General features: G+C 43.4%; 2 protein-coding genes across 3 annotated transcripts; one reads left to right on the top strand and one right to left on the bottom strand.

The window, feature by feature from the left end:
• Positions 1 to 68: 68 nt before the first annotated feature.
• On the top strand, positions 69 to 15562 carry ptpn21 (protein tyrosine phosphatase non-receptor type 21). Of its 2 annotated transcripts, XM_035167257.2 has the most exons (20): positions 69 to 386; positions 1109 to 1409; positions 2574 to 2743; positions 3175 to 3272; positions 4815 to 4882; positions 4981 to 5051; positions 5370 to 5457; positions 5598 to 5686; positions 6287 to 6374; positions 7239 to 7318; positions 7472 to 7579; positions 8150 to 8210; positions 8344 to 8425; positions 8580 to 10111; positions 10662 to 10802; positions 11638 to 11853; positions 12125 to 12253; positions 12342 to 12576; positions 13184 to 13344; positions 13798 to 15562. In XM_035167257.2, the coding sequence occupies exons 2-20, from the start codon at positions 1230 to 1232 to the stop codon at positions 13924 to 13926; spliced, it is 3726 nt and encodes a 1241-aa protein (XP_035023148.1). In that variant the 5' UTR covers positions 69 to 386; positions 1109 to 1229; the 3' UTR covers positions 13927 to 15562. The 2 variants fall into 2 exon arrangements, with proteins under 2 accessions (XP_035023148.1, XP_035023149.1); XM_035167258.2 differs by lacking the exon at positions 7472 to 7579.
• A 92-nt stretch (positions 15563 to 15654) lies between these two features.
• fam98b (family with sequence similarity 98 member B) lies at positions 15655 to 19522 on the bottom strand. The gene is made up of 8 exons (XM_035167262.2): positions 19338 to 19522; positions 19070 to 19218; positions 18216 to 18344; positions 17952 to 18127; positions 17246 to 17326; positions 17004 to 17120; positions 16544 to 16711; positions 15655 to 16448 (listed from the first exon to the last, which is right to left on the bottom strand). The coding sequence occupies exons 1-8, from the start codon at positions 19373 to 19375 to the stop codon at positions 16188 to 16190; spliced, it is 1119 nt and encodes a 372-aa protein (XP_035023153.2). The 5' UTR covers positions 19376 to 19522; the 3' UTR covers positions 15655 to 16187.
• Between the last annotated feature and the right edge of the window lie 822 nt (positions 19523 to 20344).

Raw genomic sequence — 20344 nt, forward strand, 5'->3', positions numbered from 1 at the left:
CTGCTTGAAGCGCGAGGGGGTAAAACTATAGAGCCGCGGATGTGGACGGAATCCACTTGTTGCTCTTCCAATCCCAGGAAGCGAACCACGCCGGGGACTTGAGTGGAGTGTCGGAGCAGCAGCGGGAGGCGTGGGGCTGCACCGTCCGTTGCGATCCAGAGACTAACCGCAGCCAAGTCCGCCGCCTCTCAATCTGCTCCGTGTTTCAAAGTGGACATTTATTGACCTTTAATGGCGGAAACTTAAAGGACTGACCCCCTCCAGCTGGACTGCTCGTTAACATCCGGGAACTGGGACGTGTTTTTTTTGTTGTCTTGTCCAAAATATTTACCGGCGACGTCAGCTTCCCCCCCCCACCCCCAAGGGTGTCGTCTACTCGCTGGAACGTAAGTTAGCTCGCTAGCGCCCAAGCTAAATTTAAGTTATGGTTAATAGTTTTGTTGAAGGTGCAATGTTTGTTGGGTGAGTGTTTAACATTTGGTACGAAAGTCTGTGGACGTGGCATTGAAGCAAGGGACGTTGTTCCAGGGTAGATAGTGATATTAATATGGTGGATGCACGGGCAGGGATTTGCCTGCTGCGTATTCAAACAGGTTGCTGTTTGGATCTGGCTATTCACTGGAAAGGGGGTTTGTTTTAACCACAACCTTAGGGGGAGATACAAATGGCTGGCAAAGCGTATACTCAGGTTGGATATCATACTAGAAGTTACTCAGAAGTCAATAGATGTTTTAAAAAATGGGTTTAAAGTGAGTGTAATTGTAATTTATGATGAAATCAATGTGGTAACTTGAAATGCAGTGTTCAGGGGGATCACTCTCCGATACAGTGACAGGACCTGGTTTGTTTACTAAATGCTGTGTGTGTGTGTGTGTGTGTGTGTGTGTGTGTGTGTGTGTGTGTGTGTGTGTGTGTGTGTGTGTGTGTGTGTGTGTGTGTGTGTGTGTGTGTGTGTGTGTGTGTGTGTGTGTGTCAGTGATGGCGTGATGGCTGTGATTGTTGTGATTCTCCCACCTCTTGCATCACCTCCTCCATTACTGCATGCTCGCCTGTTTTGGTTCAATGTGCCAGTTTTGAGACGTTTCTTGTCTTTCTCTCCCCCCCCCAGACCCGTGTGTCAATGATGAACCTGGTCACATTCACACAAGTTGCGAGAGGACAGAGAGGAGGATAATCTCTCCTGGACCAAGTGAAGACCCCCCTCCCCTCCCCGGGGGGAAGTGTGAAACATGCCCTTGCCATTTGGCCTAAAACTCAAAAGGACCAGGAGGTATACGGTGTCAAGCAAGAGCTGTCTTGTCACACGGATCCAGCAGCTCAATGGAGAGTTTGTTGAGTTTACACTTTCGGTGGAGAGCACCGGGCAGGAATGTTTGGAGGCAGTTGCCCAGAGACTCGAGTTAAGAGAGGTATGTATGTATGTATGTGCCTTCTGCAAATACAAGTGCTGATTGTTCCCCGTTTTAGATTTTTATCACATTTCCCAGCAGCAAGAAAGTGCTGTGGAGGTGTTTTTTTGCCTTCGGGACACATTCTTACCTGGACCAACAGAAACCAAGATAACCAGTTTCTCATTGTTTACTCACATTGTGGAATATGTGTGTGACAAAGTTTAGCATTTGCTTTAAATTACTTATTCTATGTTTTTATGTAATAACATGTATGTATCTAACTCATCACACAGATTGGCAAACATGCTACGTTTGCTTTTGAAATGATCGTTTAAACAGAGCTACAGAGTCTCACATAGTTCTTAGTCAGGACACCTACCGTTGGTCACTATTGATCACAGTGACACCAGTTAGTCATGTTGAATTGAAGCAAATGTAAGTGGAGCACTTTCATACCCAGTTGTGCATTAGATCAGTAGTAGAACCTGCTGAATATACAGGTGATGAGTGGTAGAAACTTGCTTTCAATGACAACACAACCAAATTGATTGTGGCACTTGTTTATTACATGCTTGTGTGTATTAATATCGGTTATTTCAGCCTCAGTCTGATGTTTGTAAATCCTAATGAGGACCACAATTCATATCGGATTGTAGGCAATTTCCATTCACAGAAATTAGATTCCCTAATCTATGTCATAATTGTCTCTGCTCCGGGTCATTATTGTTTCACATTAATATCTTACTTGAGTAATGTCTACACAAAATGTTTACCCACAGTCGGGTCCTGATGCTATCTGTTGTATCTACTTGCCAACAGTTATGTTGACATGTAATTTTCTAGTTTTTCGTTTGAGCATGCTGCAAATCACAAAAGATCTCTTTCAGCTAAATTGTCTAAGCCCACAGGGGCTACTTTCCCTACCAGTGTTAATTTTGAGATGTTCAGACAGTCACAAGACTGAGTGCCAACAGCCTAGTCTAGAAAAGTTTGAGGTCTGCATTATTGTACGATTAAGAGAAAAGCAGCAGATGTGCTGTTTAATATGTAATATAATTATTGGTAAGTATGCATTGCTTCTAGTAAAATGAAATTTACTAAATGTAACATTTTCTGCTAGAGTTTCCTTGATCACAGTGTGGTTGTGGTGTAATGTGTTTGCTTTCTTTCTTTGTTTCATAGATAACATACTTCAGTCTGTGGTACTTCAACAAGCAAAACCTGCAGAGATGGATTGACTTGGAGAAGCCGCTGAAAAAGCAGCTGGACAAGTACGGGCTGGAGCCCACCGTTTACTTTGGCGTCGTGTTTTACATACCCAGCGTCACCCAGCTGCAACAGGAGATCACAAGGTGATGCTCCACCAGTGACACGAGGCGTCTTATCTAAGACACTAATCACATCAGCTTGGTTAAAGAATCTCGAAGAAAATCAGTCAAAAGTTATGAATTTGAGTATGTACGTTTTGTGCAGCCACATCAGGCATTTTATATTTCTGTAAATCAGCTCTGTTCAAGCTGGTGACTAAAGCAACGTACTGTAGATGCACAGTGGCTCCCAAAGAACCAGATAGCGGTGCATCATGGCAGTTTCTCTCCTCATCCATTTGTAGTGCCAAGCAGAAAATGACACATCAAGGTTTAAATACTATATATCATAAGGTATTTTGATACTACTGTATTGAGATATTTTTCACAGTTTCAGCATACCTGATAAAGTTATAATGTTTGGTTGTTTGCTGCTTGTTTCTTCCCCACTCAACTACCTCTCTCTTTCCCCACAGATATCAGTATTACCTACAGCTGAAGAAGGATGTTCTGGAGGGCAGGATCCAATGCTCACTAGAACAAGCTGTACGTTTAGCAAGCCTGGCAGTGCAAGGTAATGTGAATGTATAATACTAGTCTTATAGAAGATAAACTGCAGTTGGACTAGGGTTGTGTTTCATTGTGTAAATCATTTTGCAGTGACTATAAGTAGCTGTAAGTCACAGACAACGTAATTACTGGAGCAATTACAAGGCAATTGTCAATAAATCACAAGTCAATAAATAATAAGGAAACACTCTTGACAGAAGGGCTTGTACCAGTTTTTTAAGATTTTCATTTAACTCAAGTTTGCAAGTTTGTAAGTTTGTTATGGATGAGGTGTCGGAAATCTGAAATAAGCCTGTTGTTTACCTGTTGTTCACCTTTTGATCTACGTCAGAGCAAGAGCACAGCTTGGAAATTGAGACTTAATTTCATAAAATGTTGTGAAACACATTGTTTTTTACATTCAATGTCTTGTTTTAATTGTCTGCTGCTGAACAGAATAATAGAAACCGCTGTTCATACAGAGGTGTGTGTGTGTAAAAGTGTGCTTGAGAGAGTGTGTGAACATCCCTTGTATGAGCTTCAGCCCTGACACATCCTCCCACTCTTGCCCATCCAGAAGAATCTCAAACCCTGCTGGCAAAGTTATATCAGGCGCTGCAGTTTACTGACCTGGGTGTTTGCATAGCAGAGCTGCTCAGATCACTTACTGTTGCAGCCATGTTGAAATGACCAACCTGCTGTATGTGCCTCGTAAAAAAAGCCCCATGAATCTTCTTGCACATGCTCTTAGGATTTAGTGATTGCCTAAGTTGTCTTGCAAACTTGTGTGTGTGTGTGTGTGTGTGTGTGTGATTTTGTGCTGTAAATATAGTTGTGTAGTTCCTATTTTGTGTCCCTGCCTGGGATATTTTGGAGTGAAGGGCAGTTGTAGCTAGTGAGCATGGCTGATGCCTGGGATACTCAAGATAGTTGTGAGTGTTTGCCAGCAGGCAGCCTGGAGCTGAGACAGTTTTGAATCTCTACGTTGTCAGACACTGAAGCAATTCCCCTCAATAACAAACGGGCCGCTCCTCTCCTAAAATTAGTCCATCTGGTCATCACACACTGCAGCTTTTCTAAATGCATGACACCCTTCTGTAATTCCTGAATGTCCCGACTGTCTATTTTGTCTTGTACTAAATGCAGAAATGGACATGCAATAGGATTTATTCAAGAGGCAGTGTCATGTTTCTTTCTTTCTTTCATTTCAGTTACATTAGTTCTATAGGAACACTGTAGAGAACAACGTGCCGCTTTGTTTTGTGCTACTTGTAATTTTTGAATCTGTTTCTTTGAGGCACTAGACCAGATCATGGAACAATAATCAAGCTGTGACAGAACTAAAGCCTTTAGAACTTGTCTAATGATGTTTTGTGACATAACTTTTGAGACTCTTCTTACAACTGACACACCTCCCTTATTTTGCTCACAACTTTGTCAATCTGTTTCGACCATGATAATTTATGGTCCAGGATTATGCCCAGAAGTTTTATTTCTTGTACTTGTTCAATGTGAGGTCTGCTGTGCTGCATTAACTCACTTAGTGTATCTTTCTTTACGATCACAGCTGACTTTGGAGACTTCAATCGATATGACTCCCAGGAGTTCCTCCAGAAGTTTGTGCTATTCCCCATTGTGAGTTCTTTATGTTGCACGTTCAACACAAGAAATATTTCAGACTGGTTCTGTTCATCTAGTTTTATACCAACATCATATCAATCCCGTCTCTGCAGGACTGGATTCAGGATGAGCGAGTGCTGGAAGAAGCCACTCAGAAAGTGGCTCTGCTTTATCAGTCCTTCAGGTGAGCAGGTTTTTAAAAGCATCAGCCTGTCTGTTCCGTGTTTTCATCAACAGACAGTTTCACATATTACACAGGAAAACATGCTTTTTTTGCATCGTCCTGAGAGAAAGAAATCTGTTAAAGCCGCTCATCGTCTGAAATTAATTTAGTTTCTCTCAGGACTTACAGTACTTGATCTCCTGTGATCTCCTGTGATTAATTTTACACACTGTTTTAGGGTTACGTAACCCTAACCCTAACCGGGTCCATGTCTTTGCATTTTATACAAGTTCAGTGTTTGTTTTTTCATGTCTTTCTTGCCATTTTTGTCCTTTTCAGGGGTTTGTCGGCACCAGAGGCAGAGATGTTGTACATGCAGGAGGTGGAGCAAATGGAGGGCTATGGCCAGGAGAGCTATCAAGCCAAGGTAGGTCTACAACATCCACCCTGTATCTTCCCAACAGCCCCAGACCTCAAAGAAGTGTAACACTGTGTATTATTGCGAGTACTGCTTTAGATTCTTTCACCCAAACATCTGTGAATGTCCATTTTTTCTTATCTTAACAGGACAGCACAGGCACAGACGTCACCATTGGATCTTGCCTCGACGGCATCTTTGTCAAGCACAAAAACGGAAGGCCGCTTCTTTTATTCAGGTAAGAGACAAGTTGGACAACTTTTGTTTGAACATTTGTTTCCGCCGAACAGTCAACCTATATGAGCCACTTCTTGGAATGAAAGCATTGAATAAAAGCTTTGTCTGCAAACTTGTGACTCTCGGCAGTAATTACATTGAATCAGATGATTCTGTCAGTGTAGTGGTATAGCTCTACCAAGCTATTCTTGGCAGAGCTTGTCTCCCATAATGTTTCTTAATGCTCTCTCGACCTGAACGTGGCCTGAGAGGAAATGAGTCAGGTAGACGGTCATGGCTGATAAGGATTGTGGGGGCGTTATTTGTCAGTCATGTGAGTAAGTGAACATTCTTGGCCTAGGCTGAACTGTATCTGTACATACCATTTAAGCCCCAGACAGCTTGACTCGCAAATGGGTTTATATTATGCATTGTTAAAGCAGACAGTCTATTAAAAAATGCCCTGAGGTTTTGGGATGTGTATGGGTTTTTATTATGCATTGTTAAAGCAGACAGTCTCTTCACAAATGCCATGAGGTTTTGGGACCGCCATGACATCATGTGTTGTTTTTTTCTTCTCTCCCTCTCTCTTTTTGCCACTGGGTTTTAATTGGCTGCGTAGGTGGAATGAAATTAACAACATGAGTCACAACAGGTCCTTCTTTGCACTGGAGCTCGCCAACAGAGAGGAGAGTGTTCAGTTCCAGACCGTAAGTCTCTGCTGCCATTACACCTTCTTCTCTCGCCCCATCCCCTGGGACATAGCAGTCTCTTATTGGATTTAGCCCAACTTGGAGATGGCCTTTGTGGTTGAGATTATCATAAGCTAGTCTTCACAAAGCACCTGTGTGTTTGTGTGTGCGTGTTAGTGGCTGTAACCTGTGTTGTTTGGGTATGAGTAGGTCATAAAGTCACATACCATTAATAGAGGGAATACACAGATGCTTTTATTTGCACAGTGGGGTCCAAAGGTCTGAGACCACTTGAATGGGAACCTGGTCTCGGCAAACTTGACTCAGCAAAAAACAAGGTTACCGCTGAGTCTTAAAAAGTTTAAAAATAAAATCTAACCCTAATTTAGACCTTTGAAAAGTAAATATAAATATGTTAACACATGTGCTAGGTCTTTAATATATACAGCTAGGTTCCCGTTAATATTCATTTAATACTTCATCATGCTTTAAAATGAGAAATGTTTTGGCAGCATGCAGTTTGTAATGTTATGAGCACGATTTAATAAAACTACTAACACGACCAATGTGGAACCAGTAGCCTACAAACAGCCCGGTCAAACAAAGACTAAGGATACTTACTGTCTCGGTCTGTAGTTTGCAAGATAATGTGGCATTTCAAGGGCTGTTCTGTACTCGGCTGTTTCAGCTTATCTTCAATTATAAGGAAGTGTAAGCAGTTCTGGGATGTTCCTCCATAAGGCATTGCTTTTAAATTTATGTCATTGTGGTCTTAAAAAGTCTTAAATTTAACTCGTTGAAACCTGCAGAAACTTTAAAACAACACATCTGGACTAATCCTCTTGCCATCTGATTATTTTCTGTTTCTCTTTTTTCATGTAGGAAGACATGGAAACCTCCAAATATGTTTGCCGGATGTGTCTGGCCAGACTCAAGTTTTATAAGATTAACAAGAGTAGCCTGTAAGTGTTTTCCTTTCCCCCCCCCCTCTTCTTTTTAACATGTCTAGCCTAGTTCCTGTTTCTTTGTTCCTTGTCGTCTCATGCGTGTGTCTCCTCTTTCTTTGGCGTTGCCTTCACTTCACTTCTATCCTCCTCTCCTCCTCTCTTCTTCAGAGAGGAGTGTGACCCCCTCCCCACTGAGGGCTCCCAGAAGTCCCTCCTCACTCTATCCTTTCCTCGCTTTCCAATGCTCTCTCGTCCCTCTCTGCCTTCTAATAAGGGGTGAGCAACACAGTCAGCCACTGCCTACACTATGCCTATCGAGCAGGTGCCAACACCCATTCCTTTGTCACTCCCCTTCCTAAAAGTAACCAAAGCAAACAGATTCTATGTGTCTGAATGGAACTTTGGCCTCAGAAACATGTAGTGACTTTTTTTTATCAACGTAAAATAAATGTATATTTAAAATGTGTAGCCTAAAGTTTTTTTTTTTTTCAAATCCACATCTTCTCTGACTTTTAGGTGATCAAACCTCAGTCCTTGTTGCATACCATCTGAAATGTGACCACATTTAACACGCAAATATTTAACAGGTTTTGTTAATTTCAAATTAAGATTAATCTCCAGTTCCGCGTGTTTGCCTTTGCACTGCAGCAAAAATGTTACATGGTGAATTTGGGAAGTGATGGGTGACGAGTTTTAAATCTGATGGCCTGTACACTGTGTTTTACCTTGCTGTGTTTGTTTGTGTGTGCGTCCCAAAGTTAAACAGCAATAAGTAATATATATATTCCTCAGTAAGAAATTGGAAAAGTATCAGTAATCGTTTGGTTATGTTTGTTTTCCCAACAGCCAAACGCAGCCCGCAGTTGTAAACCCAGTTCGACGGAGATCCTCGACTAGAATCTCTCTGGTAATGTTCAAGTTCACGCAAAACACACCGTTCACATTATGTATGTTATGTTTACATTTCTTGCAAGCATTTCAGCCTGTGGTGTCTGTTAAATTGTTAAAGTCTGTTTTATTCCTCTCTTGTTGATTTACAGCCAAAGCCTCAGGCCTACATGATGCCACCTCCCCAAATGCACTACAATGGCCATTTCACAGAGCCTTACACATCATCACAAGGTAATTACTGTATAAAAAGAAACTTCCAGCGAGTGCCCAAGAAGATTTAAGTCATTACATGATGTTACTTGTGTTTTTGCTTTATGTTGAGCTAAATAAAATTGTTATTTAATTATAATTCTGTACCCATCTGGGGCTGTCCTTATTCTCACAGACAACCTGTACATGAACAGTCAGAATGGTTACTACTACCACTCTCAGACCAGCCTGGACTGCTCTCCTCTGGAATACAGCAGTGGGGGGCGTCTACGTAACGGCAGCGTCTACAGCGCCCACAGCACCAGCTCTCTAACCAATCCTCAACACTACCTTCAACCCTCACCCATGTCCTCCAATCCCTCCATCACCAGCGATATCACCAGGCCAGACTACGTCCCCTCTCATCGCCACAGCGCTCTAATCCCGCCTTCTTACCGTGCCACCCCTGATTACGAGTCAGTGATGCGTCAGAAGAGCCGAGGAGTGGGAGGAGGGATGGTTTTGTCTCAAGAGCATCGTCAGAGCCACTCAATGAGGAACCTAAACATTGGAAACTCGTACGCCTACAGCAGACCAGACCCTCTAGTATACAGCCAGCCAGAGATAAGGGGGGAGCATGGCGGAGCAGCCCAACACTACCATTATCCTTTCCATCTGGGCTCCAGCTTTCATAGCCCCTCTCCATACCCCTACCCTACTGAGAGGAGGCCTGTAGTGGGGGCGGTTAGTGTCCCAGAGCTCACTAATGTCCAGTTACAACAAGCCCAGGAGTATCCAGCTCCCAACATCATGAGAACACAAGTGTACCGACCACCTCCCCCCTACCCATACGCCCACCCTCGGCCTGCAAACAGCACACCTGACCTGTCACGTCACCTGTATGTCAGCAGCAGCAACCCAGACCTCATCATCACGAGGCGCGTGCACCACTCAGTCCAGACTTTCCAGGAGGACAGTCTGCCTGTTGCTCACTCTCTGCAGGAGGTGTCGGAGCCTCTGTTCAGCGGACCCCCTCATAGACACCCGTACCACTCTCAGAAGCGTAATTCCATTGAGATCGCTGGACTGGCTCATAGTCTCGAGGGGATGAGGGTCAAAGAACGGACTGTGTCTTCCTCGGCAGCTGAAGCTGCTACGCCCCCTCCAGTCTTGCGTAGCGGTCGCTCTCAGGGCTCCCAGCTCAATGTGTTCTTAGAGCGTACAAAGACAGAGGACAGGGGCGACATTAAGGAGGACGTGCAGTATGGACACAAGAAGTCCCTTTCAGATGCCACCATGCTGGTTCACAGCAGCGGCGAGGAAGAGGAGTTTGAGGATGAAAGCGGCCGTCACACTCCACTTTCTCAGGACGCAATCGCAGCCATTGTTCCTGAGCAGCAGACGCCCCATCAGCATCACAGCCTCACATCTCTCTCCTCTCTGCCGACTCAGCAACAGACTCCCATAGAGCCTCCTCCTGCGTATCCGATAGGCTCTTCCCTCGACCCCTCCATAACTGGCTCCTTGACGTACAAGGCTCACCCCCTGATCCAGGAGAGCGAGCCTCTGTACCTGCTGTCGGAATTACGACAGCCCAGGATTATGCCCTCAGTCTCAGAGGGAGACCTGAGTGGTCAGGCCAAGCAGAAGACTAAAACAGACTTCAAGAAGAGGCCTGTGTCGGATGTGCCTCCTGGGAAGAAAACTGTGGAAGGTTTACCCCCTGCTGTGAGTCTTGTTATTAAATTATACAATAATGTATTTTTATTTTAACCTACTTCACCTTATATATTTATTAATTCTGTTGTTTTTACCCGTTCTGAGTTTATACATGTGTCTGATGATACTGTCTGTGAGCTTGAGTCAGAGAGAGAGAGAGAGAGAGAGAGAGTGTGTGTGTCTCTCTCTCTCTCTCTCAAGTTCTGGGACTATCACAAAGAAGCTACTCAATTCTTTTATAGTAATCAACCGCTTATAGTATCACTACAGTCACATGATGTCTGTGACTCATATCAAGATTACAAGAGTATGCTTGTAGAAAGCATTTGGAGTCATCTCATTGGCCAGCGCCGACTGACGTACACAGACTCACTTTGACTCATAGAAAGAATGTCGCCGGACTACCTCTGCAAACTGGATTGGTGACATTCTGCTCGAAAGCTGGGCTGTCTCTCCCCTCTCTTACCTGATCCCTCTCTCTCTCTCTCTCTCTCTCTGTGACATTCACACACATTCATCTTCACCTTGTCTCTGTCTCTCCACGCTGTCGCCACGTCAGGGCATGAAGAAAGGAGCGAGGTCAGAGGTGAAGAAGATGGGCCCCCTGAAGGTGGCGAAGCTCAATGGCCTGTCGGTGTCCAGGCAGCCGATGTTTGACGAGATCAAGGACGACCCAGAACGAGCCTCCAATGACGAGAGGGTAGGGCCGAGCTTTTGATGTTGCCAGTGATTTGCTCTTAAAAGACGCAGGTTTTTAAAGCAATAACAATTGTAATGTTAAGTTTATACATTGAAAACCAATGAGATTTATTATTCATTGTAAAAAGCTAATTACCAGGAGCTGCTTGTTTAGTTGGTGTTGGTGACACCTGGTAGCTGCTGCCTTGTTATGACGGATACATGTAGAGAGAAAATGTTCCCACTGTAAACATACGACTCAGCTGCTCAACATTATTGATCATGACCGTGTGGACATACAACACTTAAATAAATGACCTCTCTACCTAAGGGGATCATGACTAAATAAAAGCAAATGAGAACAAGGTTCATTCCTAAATGTCTCACACATGCAAGTATTTTCAACAACACACATAGATTATTGCTAACTCACAGTTCACTACTTCTACACATGGCAGTGGCTTACATTGTAAATTATTGTATGAATTCTCCTGTTGATTTACACGTGGAACAACTTCCACCACTGCAGATCAAACGTCATCAGAACTAATATATTACAACATCTCATTCTTCAAGGAGCAGATTAATCTAATGACGACAGTTTACAGGAAACTATGTCGTCCAACAGCTATAGGTTGTTACCGAAATAGAAAGTAGAACTACAGTAACAGAAAGTAACTGAGCTGCTGCTCGTGTATCAGACTCCTAACTAGTAATGATTCAAAGATTATGGAATGTTACCAGACATCTTAACACATAACACGTGTTTATTAAACTAACGACAGCTGTTCCTGTATCAGGATTGTGTTATGCATGACAGCGATGTATTTACATTTTCCCTTTCTTGTGTGTGTCAGTGTAAATTGCTGGAGCAGCACATGGACATGGGCGAGCTGTTGAAGGAATACGAGAAAATCCCAAAGCGTCCAGGAGGGGAATACACCGTCGCCCAGCTGCCCGAGAGCGGAGACAAGAACCGCTTCCAGGACGTCCTGCCTTACGACAGCAACCGAGTGGAGCTGGTTCCCACTAAAGAGAACAACACGGGATACATCAATGCCTCACACATCAGAGTAAGTTGTGCAGAGATGCAACACGACATGTACGGGTTTTAATCTCAATCAGGCTCTACACAGGCTGATGTGCTGTTTCAGAGTAAAGACTAAAATGTATGTTTTCTTCCATGGCCACATGTTTTTCGTGTCTGTCATGGACTACTGAGTAAAAAAAAGAAAAGTAAATATTTCACTTGTTTTGGACATTAAGGTTCTGAATGATTTCCATTCTCTGCTCTTATTACTGATGAGGTCCAACTTTAAACACACTGGTGTTGTCTCTCATTAGATCACAGTCGCTGGACAGGAATGGAGCTACATTGCGTCGCAGGGTCCCATGTCCAACACGTGTCAGGACTTCTGGCAGATGGTGTGGGAGCAGGGCGTCTCCATCATCGGGATGGTCACTGCTGAGGAGGTGTGTTACGCTTCATATTTACAGCTCCACATATTTCAGTTCTCATCCCAGCCGGGACTGACCCTCCTCTGTCACCCTCTCCCTGCAGGAGAGCGGCCGAGAGAAGAGCTTCCGGTACTGGCCTCGGCTGGGAACGCGACACAACACGGTGACGTACGGGCGCTTCAAAATCACCACCCGCTTCCGCACCGAGTCCGGCTGCTACGCCACCACGGGGCTTAAGATCAAACACCTCCTGACGGGCCAGGAGAGGACGGTCTGGCACCTGCAGTACACAGACTGGCCTGATCACGGCTGCCCTGAGGACTTCAAAGGTTTTCTCAGTGAGTGAACCTTTTGGATCAAGGCCTGTGTTACGTCTGCGTTTATTGCAACAATTAATTCCCTATGTGCCATGGAGGCAACTCACTTTTCACATATAAAGAACGCCGCGGGAGATGGTCGTGGTCAGAGGCTTTCACAACAACAGGAACATGTCCAGAGCATTCAGGCGAGGGATGGCGTGTTGGAAGCAGCTGACCCTGACATTTGTGTTCTCATATCACACAGTTCTGGAAAATTTCAGGGAAATGTCTGCAGTTCGTTGCATGTCTGAAAGAAACCAGAGCAAAATATCCAGTCCTGCAATGAGGAAATATTAGTTAACTCCGCCAAGGACGTTGTTTTCATCTGGGATTGGTATTTAGCAAGATTATGCAAAAACGACTGAACTGGTTTTCTCAACTTGGTGGAAGGGTGGGGTCCAGGCCGAGGAAAAACCCAGCGGATGTTATTTGGGGGGTGATGCCAGGATTTTTCAGAAGTCTTCCAGAGACCTTGAAAAAAAATTGTAAAATGTGTAGACTGTTAATATTTAGAAACAGGTGAACAAACAGGTCCGGTTGATGAGGTTTTAATAAGTCTCATGTGAACCTTCTCGTGTTTTTCCAGCATACCTGGAGGAGATCCAGTCTGTGAGGAGACACACCAACAGCATCAGTGACCCAAAGAACACAAACCTACCTGTACTGGTCCACTGCAGCGCCGGAGTGGGACGCACTGGAGTGGTCGTCCTGTCTGAGATCATGATCGCCTGTCTGGAGCACAACGAGGTAACGTCCTCACTTTGAAAACATATGGTATTAAAAACAGGGTCTTCACGCTTCAATTTATGAATTATTAATCTTCATAGACATTCATAGTTTATAACGTCTGTGTTGTAGGTCTTTCTCAACGATACAGATACTAACTGATCAGTCAGAATTTAATTAGTACGCTTAGCTGTGGTAAATACTGTGGCTACCTACTGTCTCTGCCTGTTGTTTGAGGGATAACGCAGCGTTTTGAGGGTTATTCTCCATTTTCAATTACGGGGGAAGTTAAAGTAATTCTGCACCTCTAACACTCTTACATCTTAAATCAACGTTTTCAAAAAGTAAAACCTGTCGTACAAGTGTTTCTAAGTGACGACCACGTCTCGCTTTCATTTTCTCTTTGTTTTCTCTGCCATCAGTGTTTTTAGATCACCGCTCTCTCACACACATTCTGTGTCTTGTCTGTTTCAGCCGCTGAACGTCCCAGAGGTCTTGTGGAAGCTGCGCACTCAGAGGATGATGATGGTTCAGACTCTGTCTCAGTACAACTTCATCTACAAGGTCCTCATCCAGTACCTGCGCAACTCCCGGCTGATCTGAGCACGGGGCGTCTGTCGGGCCCCCGTCAGCGTGCGCCGCCATCAAGAGACGATTTCAGGGTGGACGTTGTTCCAGGTTTATGCCAAACTGCACAGTGACGATGAAGTAGCTGTAGAAACCTGCTTTAATGTAGCAGCCGTGTGGTGGAGCCTGTTTGGGCCGAGTATTAAACTGGGCAGGGCTGAAGTATTGATGTGTGGTTATACAAAAACAAAAAAAAGACGCCATGCCACATGAAGGAGCATGAAGAGCGAAAACCTGCCTCTAAACAGTATTATATTATTTTTTACGAACCTTATTTCTTAATAAAGCCCCAGCACTTTTGTAGTACGTCGCTGTACATAATGAACCAATGTTAAGCTGCATTAAAAAAACTGATCTTTATCATAGATGTGTATTGAAAACGGTTGATTTAATTTTGTTTGAGGACACTTTTTGAAATGTCTTGGTTTGCCGTTGCTATTGATTCTGATCGTGAAGGACTTTTCTGTGTCGATGAGGTGAACACTTTCTGATCAGGGTTTGATTTCGGAGCCGACGGTTCAAAGATGCAGTAACACGTATCTCACCCCCCCCCCACTCATCTGTGTGAAACATCTGTTCCCCCTGTTACAAACCACCTGCTGAAATAAAGACGGGTATGTCGGAAAGTAGAAACGCGTCGCACATCTGCAGCGGGGTTTGTTTTTTCGGGGTTGAGAGTAAAACTGGAAAAGTAATTTTATACTATTCATGACTTTTTCTTTTTTATTATGAAATGTTTTTAAGAAATCAACTCAGTGCTGTATTTGAAGGATGAAGTGCCTGAATGGAACTTGCTGTATATTTTTTGCATAATATGAAGGAAATTTTGACATTTTCTCCCTCGGTGTCATTTATTGCTCGTGTTGCATTGTAGTGATGCCGTTTGAGAAACATCTCTGCAAACAATCATATATTCATGAATTCAGTTTAGATCCCCAAGAGTCCAGATGTGCTCTTATTTTGAAGTGCATTAAAAACCAACAGCGGGATCTTAACAGTTGGATCCACTGCGTCTGGTTTTTCTTGTTTTCAATCCAGTGAGAAATCTCTCTCTCTTCTGTGGCCCCTGGACTATTTAACAGTCAAACACAGCATCGCTCAACTGGAGCCGGACACAGTCTATTTCCTGCAGCTGCTCTAAGGAGCATTTAGAAATGGAGTGAATCTGTTCAGGAACTATGTAAAGTTTACACTAAGTGAAATCATGTTAATTATATCGGTTTGATATAAATTTGCAGATTTACAGTTTAAGGAATCAACTAAATTTCTATTGTGGCCAAAGTGAAGAGATTGTCGCTCATTTTTCTTACCCTGATATTTTTGTTGACAAAGATACACAGGCAGTGATGTTATCGGATCTTTTGAACATCCTTATATTGTTTTGTTTTTTTATTGCTTGAGATTTGTTTGTTTGTGGTTTTGAGAAACTGCTTGAGTCTTAGTTTGGAGACTGAAAAAGAAAGAGCCCTGTGGCCAAGGTGTAACTGTACAGGTCTGTTGTTCATAATGTAAAATTCTGCTTGAATGAATATTGGTTATTGTACAAACTATGTGTAAACTATCTATTGAAGAACAATTGGAAAAACAAACGAGAATAAATATTTGGAAACAATCCGTCACCTGCTATGTTGCTCAGTTTGAGAGTCTGTTACGCCACCATGTGGTAGGAATGAGCCACTGTCTGGTAATTACAAACATCAGAGGGAGGTTACATCATAATTCTTTATTTTTTTCTTTACAAATCCAGAGATCAAAGAGAATTACAGTCGTGTGTAGAGCTGATAAATGAGGTAATAATTGATATTTTATAGTTGATCGTTCACAGAGGAACTAGAACATGAGTCAGATGCTGAAACTCCTGCTTTAGTCCAATCTTCTCACTTCTTCCTCAACTTACGTCTACATTTGTCTTTAATGACTTTTTCTTAAAAAAAAAAAAGTCAGTTAAAAACACTTGTTCATGATAAAGATTCTTAATTTGTATCCCTATCGTAGTGATATAATATCTGATATTTTCTGATATTATGAGTATTAGAGATTTAAACACTGATTTAAGTTTTCTTAAAAAAAAAGGAGCATTTGAAATCCTCCAGATGAGGAAGATTTGTCTCTGAATGCTGCAAAGTCTGCTTTCGTTTGTTGGAAATGTTCCTCGTCCATGAAAACACAGGAAGCAGGATTCAGTTCATATGAAAAAAATCACTGCACAAAAAATGAAAGTCTGTAGAAAATGAATGCTAGAACCGTCCTCTCTTCCCTCCGTGTCCATCATGTCCTCCTTGGTTCCACCCGCCGCCGCCGCCTCTCCAACCACCTCCACCTCCTCCTCCATGTCCCCAGCCTCCTCCTCCACGTCCTCTTCCTCCACGTCCTCTGCCGCCATGTCCTCCCCAGCCACCCCCGCCATCTTGTCTTGCCTTCCAGGCTGGCATCTCGGGAGGCGGGGCTTCAATCTCTGAGGGACGTCCCCCTCTGTCTGGCACTCTGCCCATCCGGACCTGTGAGAAGAGACAGAAGAGAAATGTTGTTTCCGACAGACGACAAATTTCCGATTGAGGAGGTTGCAGGGAAAAGGGAAAACGTCTGTCTCTACCTTGTTGACGGCACAGGTGGTTTTGTCTCTGCTGGAGCCGCTGCTCGTCTTCACCACGTTGCAGATGTCCTCTCTGGCAGCCAGCAGCTTGGCCATGTCCACATGGGACTGTGGCCTCAGACAGTGTCTCTTAGGCTGATAGGCCCTCGCCATGCTGTCCACCTTCACCTACACACACACAGAGAGAGAGAGAGTCCAGGCCTTCAGGGTGAGGATTCTGTTCTTCAGAGTCAGAGCTTTAAGCGCATTGAATTTCAAATTATACATCGAACATTAACAAACCTTTAAACACACAGGGGTTCAATCTTAGGGGGTTTATTAGTATTTGGACACTTGGCCTCTGTGTCTTTTTTGAACTTGAATTAAAAACGTTCTCCAGAATGTGGGCAGACGTGTTTCTTTGTCGATGATCCAGTTTGATTTTGCAGTTAAAGTCCCACTCATCAGTTTGTGAACGTACCTTAGCTCGGTCGGACCACCCGAACGACTGAACTGTGACGTCAAGTCGTTTAATCAGCATCTTGCGCCGACACTCGTACTCTGAGGACAGGACCGTGTTGATGCTTTGCAACTTCGCCTGCAGAGTCAAAGACACAGACTTAGATCCAAATTGCACAAATACATGATACAAAAAACAACCAGCCCCTGAAACACATAATCACTCATGCAACGTGGATTATTTCAGGTTGTTGTTTTACGTACCCACTGTTCAGCGCTCAGAGATTTGTTCAGAACTGGACTTTCAATGGAGCCATTAGGAAGATCTTTGAGGAGTTTATCAACCTATGATGACACAACATGGTTTTATGTGTTAACACAATACATTTAATGACAGATGTTCCAAGGGAAACGAAAAACATTTTTTTAATAATAAATACACACAATTATGTGCATGCAGGTTATTAAAGTATATAATGTAATGTACAGTATGTATAATAGGTTTTTCCAGGTAGCATCTCTGTTCTTTTAAGTACTGTGATAAAAGTAGAATAAAACATCCAGTTGCTTTACTCATACTATTTACTAATAATAGTGATGGTGTCTTTATTCTATAGCCAATACATTGTTCTATCAACATGTGCTTTATAATAATTCGTTGAAGCAAACATCTGGTCAACTGCCACTTTCAATTATGGGATGGAAATAAACATAATATTGACATAGAACGCTCATTTTTATTTATAAAACAACTTAAACTATGTAATAGTTATAATCAATGTGTGAAGTCATTGTAGTTATATAAGTGAAGAGTTCTGTAACAGTTATTGTCCCAAATTCAAATTAGTTTCTAAACCATAGTTTAGAATATGTCATCAAGTTATAAACATAAAACCAAACGACGTATCAAAAAGAGGTTTGTCAGTGGTGATTGAATAAATCGACTTTATAAAGCATCACTTGGTCCCACCGTGTTTTGGATCTGGCCGAAGACTCCCTCTGCGGCGGCTCCTCTGGGCGCCGGCAGCTTCAGGGTCTCACAGATTGCTGAAACGTCCTGAAACAGCGGATTCTCGTCCTGATGTTTGTCGGAGACTCGTCTGCTCCTCACAATCTGAGCTGTTTGAAGCTCCGAGCTGAGGAACACTAACATGACACAGACACAGGAACATAGTCTTTAAGAACTAACACACTCAGAGCCCGTAACACAACGGGTGAAGGGACGGTCACTTACACACAAACTTGAGATGATCTTTTGTGTTCCGCACGGCGCCCTTGAGAATCCCCGACACGGCTTCTTCATGGGGACAGTGCAGCTCCTTCAGCAAACCGCTCATCTCGAGCTGGAGGCTGTCCACGTCGTCTGAGGTTTAATGGGACGGAAAACAGACACCATATTGTGTTCAAATGTCCAATGGGATGTAAATCTTTAGAGGACAGTGGCCAGTTTATTTACATTCATCTATTAACGCTTATCCTTTTTGAGGGTTGCGGTGGGGGGGCAGCTGGAGCCGGGTTTCATCCCAGACCGGTCACCAGTCCATCGCAGGACCAACATACAAAGACAAGCAACCGTTCACTATCACATTCACACCTACAGTCAACTTAGAGGCTGGGGGTTCAGTATCTTGCCCAAGGACACTTCGGCATGCAGACTAGGGAAGACTGGGATCGAACCGCCGAACTTCCGGCTAGAGGCTGACTGCTCTAACCCCTGAGCCGTAGTTTTTCCCTACTCTTGTTGACAGCTAAGGACGGAGGATGTCACACCTTAAGCCCTATGCGACAAATTATCATTTGTAAATATGGGCTTCACAAATGTTGTCAATCGATGTTTGATTGATTGACAACATGCAAACACAGAAATGCCTCGGGATGGGATTCGAACCTGCAACAGTGCTGACCACCACCACCACCACAACAAACTCTTCCAGTTTACACCTGCGTGCATCTCCTGTGCTGGTGCTACATCCCGGGTTCAAACTACATACATGTGCTGCATAAACACGGGATCATCACCAGAAGCTAAATCATGGCTGCAACATGCCCTGCGCCGTCACAGAGGAGGCGTGGTCTCGCGTGTCTCACCTGGACCGGACGTGATTGTCTCCTCCAGTCCACACAGCGGCTGCAGTCTGGACGCTAACCACCGGCACAGCTCCACGTACTCCTGCGAGGACAGGCCTCCCTCTGCGGCCCGGAGCAGCGCCTCCTCCTCCAGCAGGGGCCCGTCGTACCTGAGGAGGTCAGAGGAGAAACACGCACACACGCACACACACACAGGAGTCAGAGACAGGGGAAGCTAACACCAAGCTAACCAGGCTAACGTAAACATGCTAACCCTCCATTAGCTTACCCCAGCTGCTCCAGCGAGTCCAGGATGTCGCACTCCATCGCTTTTTATATCCACGTGAGTTTATCCGCTCACAACATCACCACGTGTCGAGTTTCTTCTTCCAGCGTCAACACGAACACTCGGTTTTCATCCATTCATGAAAGTGCCTCCATGCTGCTCCGCTGGGGTAAAGGAGCCGGAGGGAAACGTGTGGACAACGAGACTAGTTCCGCCACAAAGGTTCCGTACCAGTACTAAGAAAAACAAATGAGCAAAGAAGTAATAAAAAGGTTGAAAGCTCCTTTTTTTTTTTTATTATATTGTAATTTTTATTATCATTTTACACAATTCTATCTCATTTATTTGGAGTATTTCTCTTTCAAAATCATACAGATTTATCCTTTTTATTTCTTTTACCTCTTTTATTCTACTCTTTATAATTTATTTATACATTTTTTTGCTTGACAATCGTTTTAAACTGTGCTTTCAGATTTTAAATAGTTTTCTTTTCATTCTGTGCACCTTGGATCTACCTCTGTATAAATAAAACTGCCTTCCCTTAATGTTCGTAGTGAAAATATTGATGCTTGAGTATTGATTATTAGGTATTTCCCATTATATGCAACTTTATACACTTTACTCTAACATTATAGTGCAGCTTCCATTCTCAACAGCCTATGACACAATAATCTAACACCAACAAGTGCAGTTGTTACTGAACAATCAGTTCATTTATGTTTGGCACTTTCAACATCATTTTAATATCATCATTAATTCATATTTTACAAATTATATTACAAAATCTTTTAAAATTAAAATTTGAAAGCACGTTAAAACTGTGATGGGCATTAATAAGAAAGCAATAACAAAGATATTTACCTTCTCATGTCTCTTAACTGGTTTGGTTCTGGATAAAGGTTTTAAAGGGAAAGTTCAACTTCAGATTATACTCACAACAGTTCCACACACTCACCATGAGCCGAGCAGAGGCCAGAGGTCGTCCGTTCTGTTCTTATATATATATATAT

Source organism: Hippoglossus stenolepis, chromosome 10, assembly GCF_022539355.2.
Source record: "Hippoglossus stenolepis isolate QCI-W04-F060 chromosome 10, HSTE1.2, whole genome shotgun sequence".
Lineage (NCBI taxonomy): Eukaryota > Metazoa > Chordata > Actinopteri > Pleuronectiformes > Pleuronectidae > Hippoglossus > Hippoglossus stenolepis.

What these genes read in the sequence shown, in the direction of transcription:
- ptpn21 (XM_035167257.2), top strand. Translation starts at nt 1,230, where the DNA reads ATGCCCTTGCCATTTGGCCTAAAACTCAAAAGGACCAGGAGGTATACG. An exon ending in AGTTTGTGCTATTCCCCATT is followed by an intron (nt 4,883 to 4,980) that starts GTGAGTTCTTTA and finishes CCGTCTCTGCAG; the next exon opens with GACTGGATTCAGGATGAGCG. An exon ending in AAGATTAACAAGAGTAGCCT is followed by an intron (nt 7,319 to 7,471) that starts GTAAGTGTTTTC and finishes TCTCTTCTTCAG; the next exon opens with AGAGGAGTGTGACCCCCTCC.
- fam98b (XM_035167262.2), bottom strand. Translation starts at nt 19,375, where the DNA reads ATGGAGTGCGACATCCTGGACTCGCTGGAGCAGCTGGG. An exon ending in TCGGCCAGATCCAAAACACG is followed by an intron (nt 17,327 to 17,951) that starts GTGGGACCAAGT and finishes GTGTCATCATAG; the next exon opens with GTTGATAAACTCCTCAAAGA. An exon ending in CCACCTGTGCCGTCAACAAG is followed by an intron (nt 16,449 to 16,543) that starts GTAGAGACAGAC and finishes CTCTTCTCACAG; the next exon opens with GTCCGGATGGGCAGAGTGCC.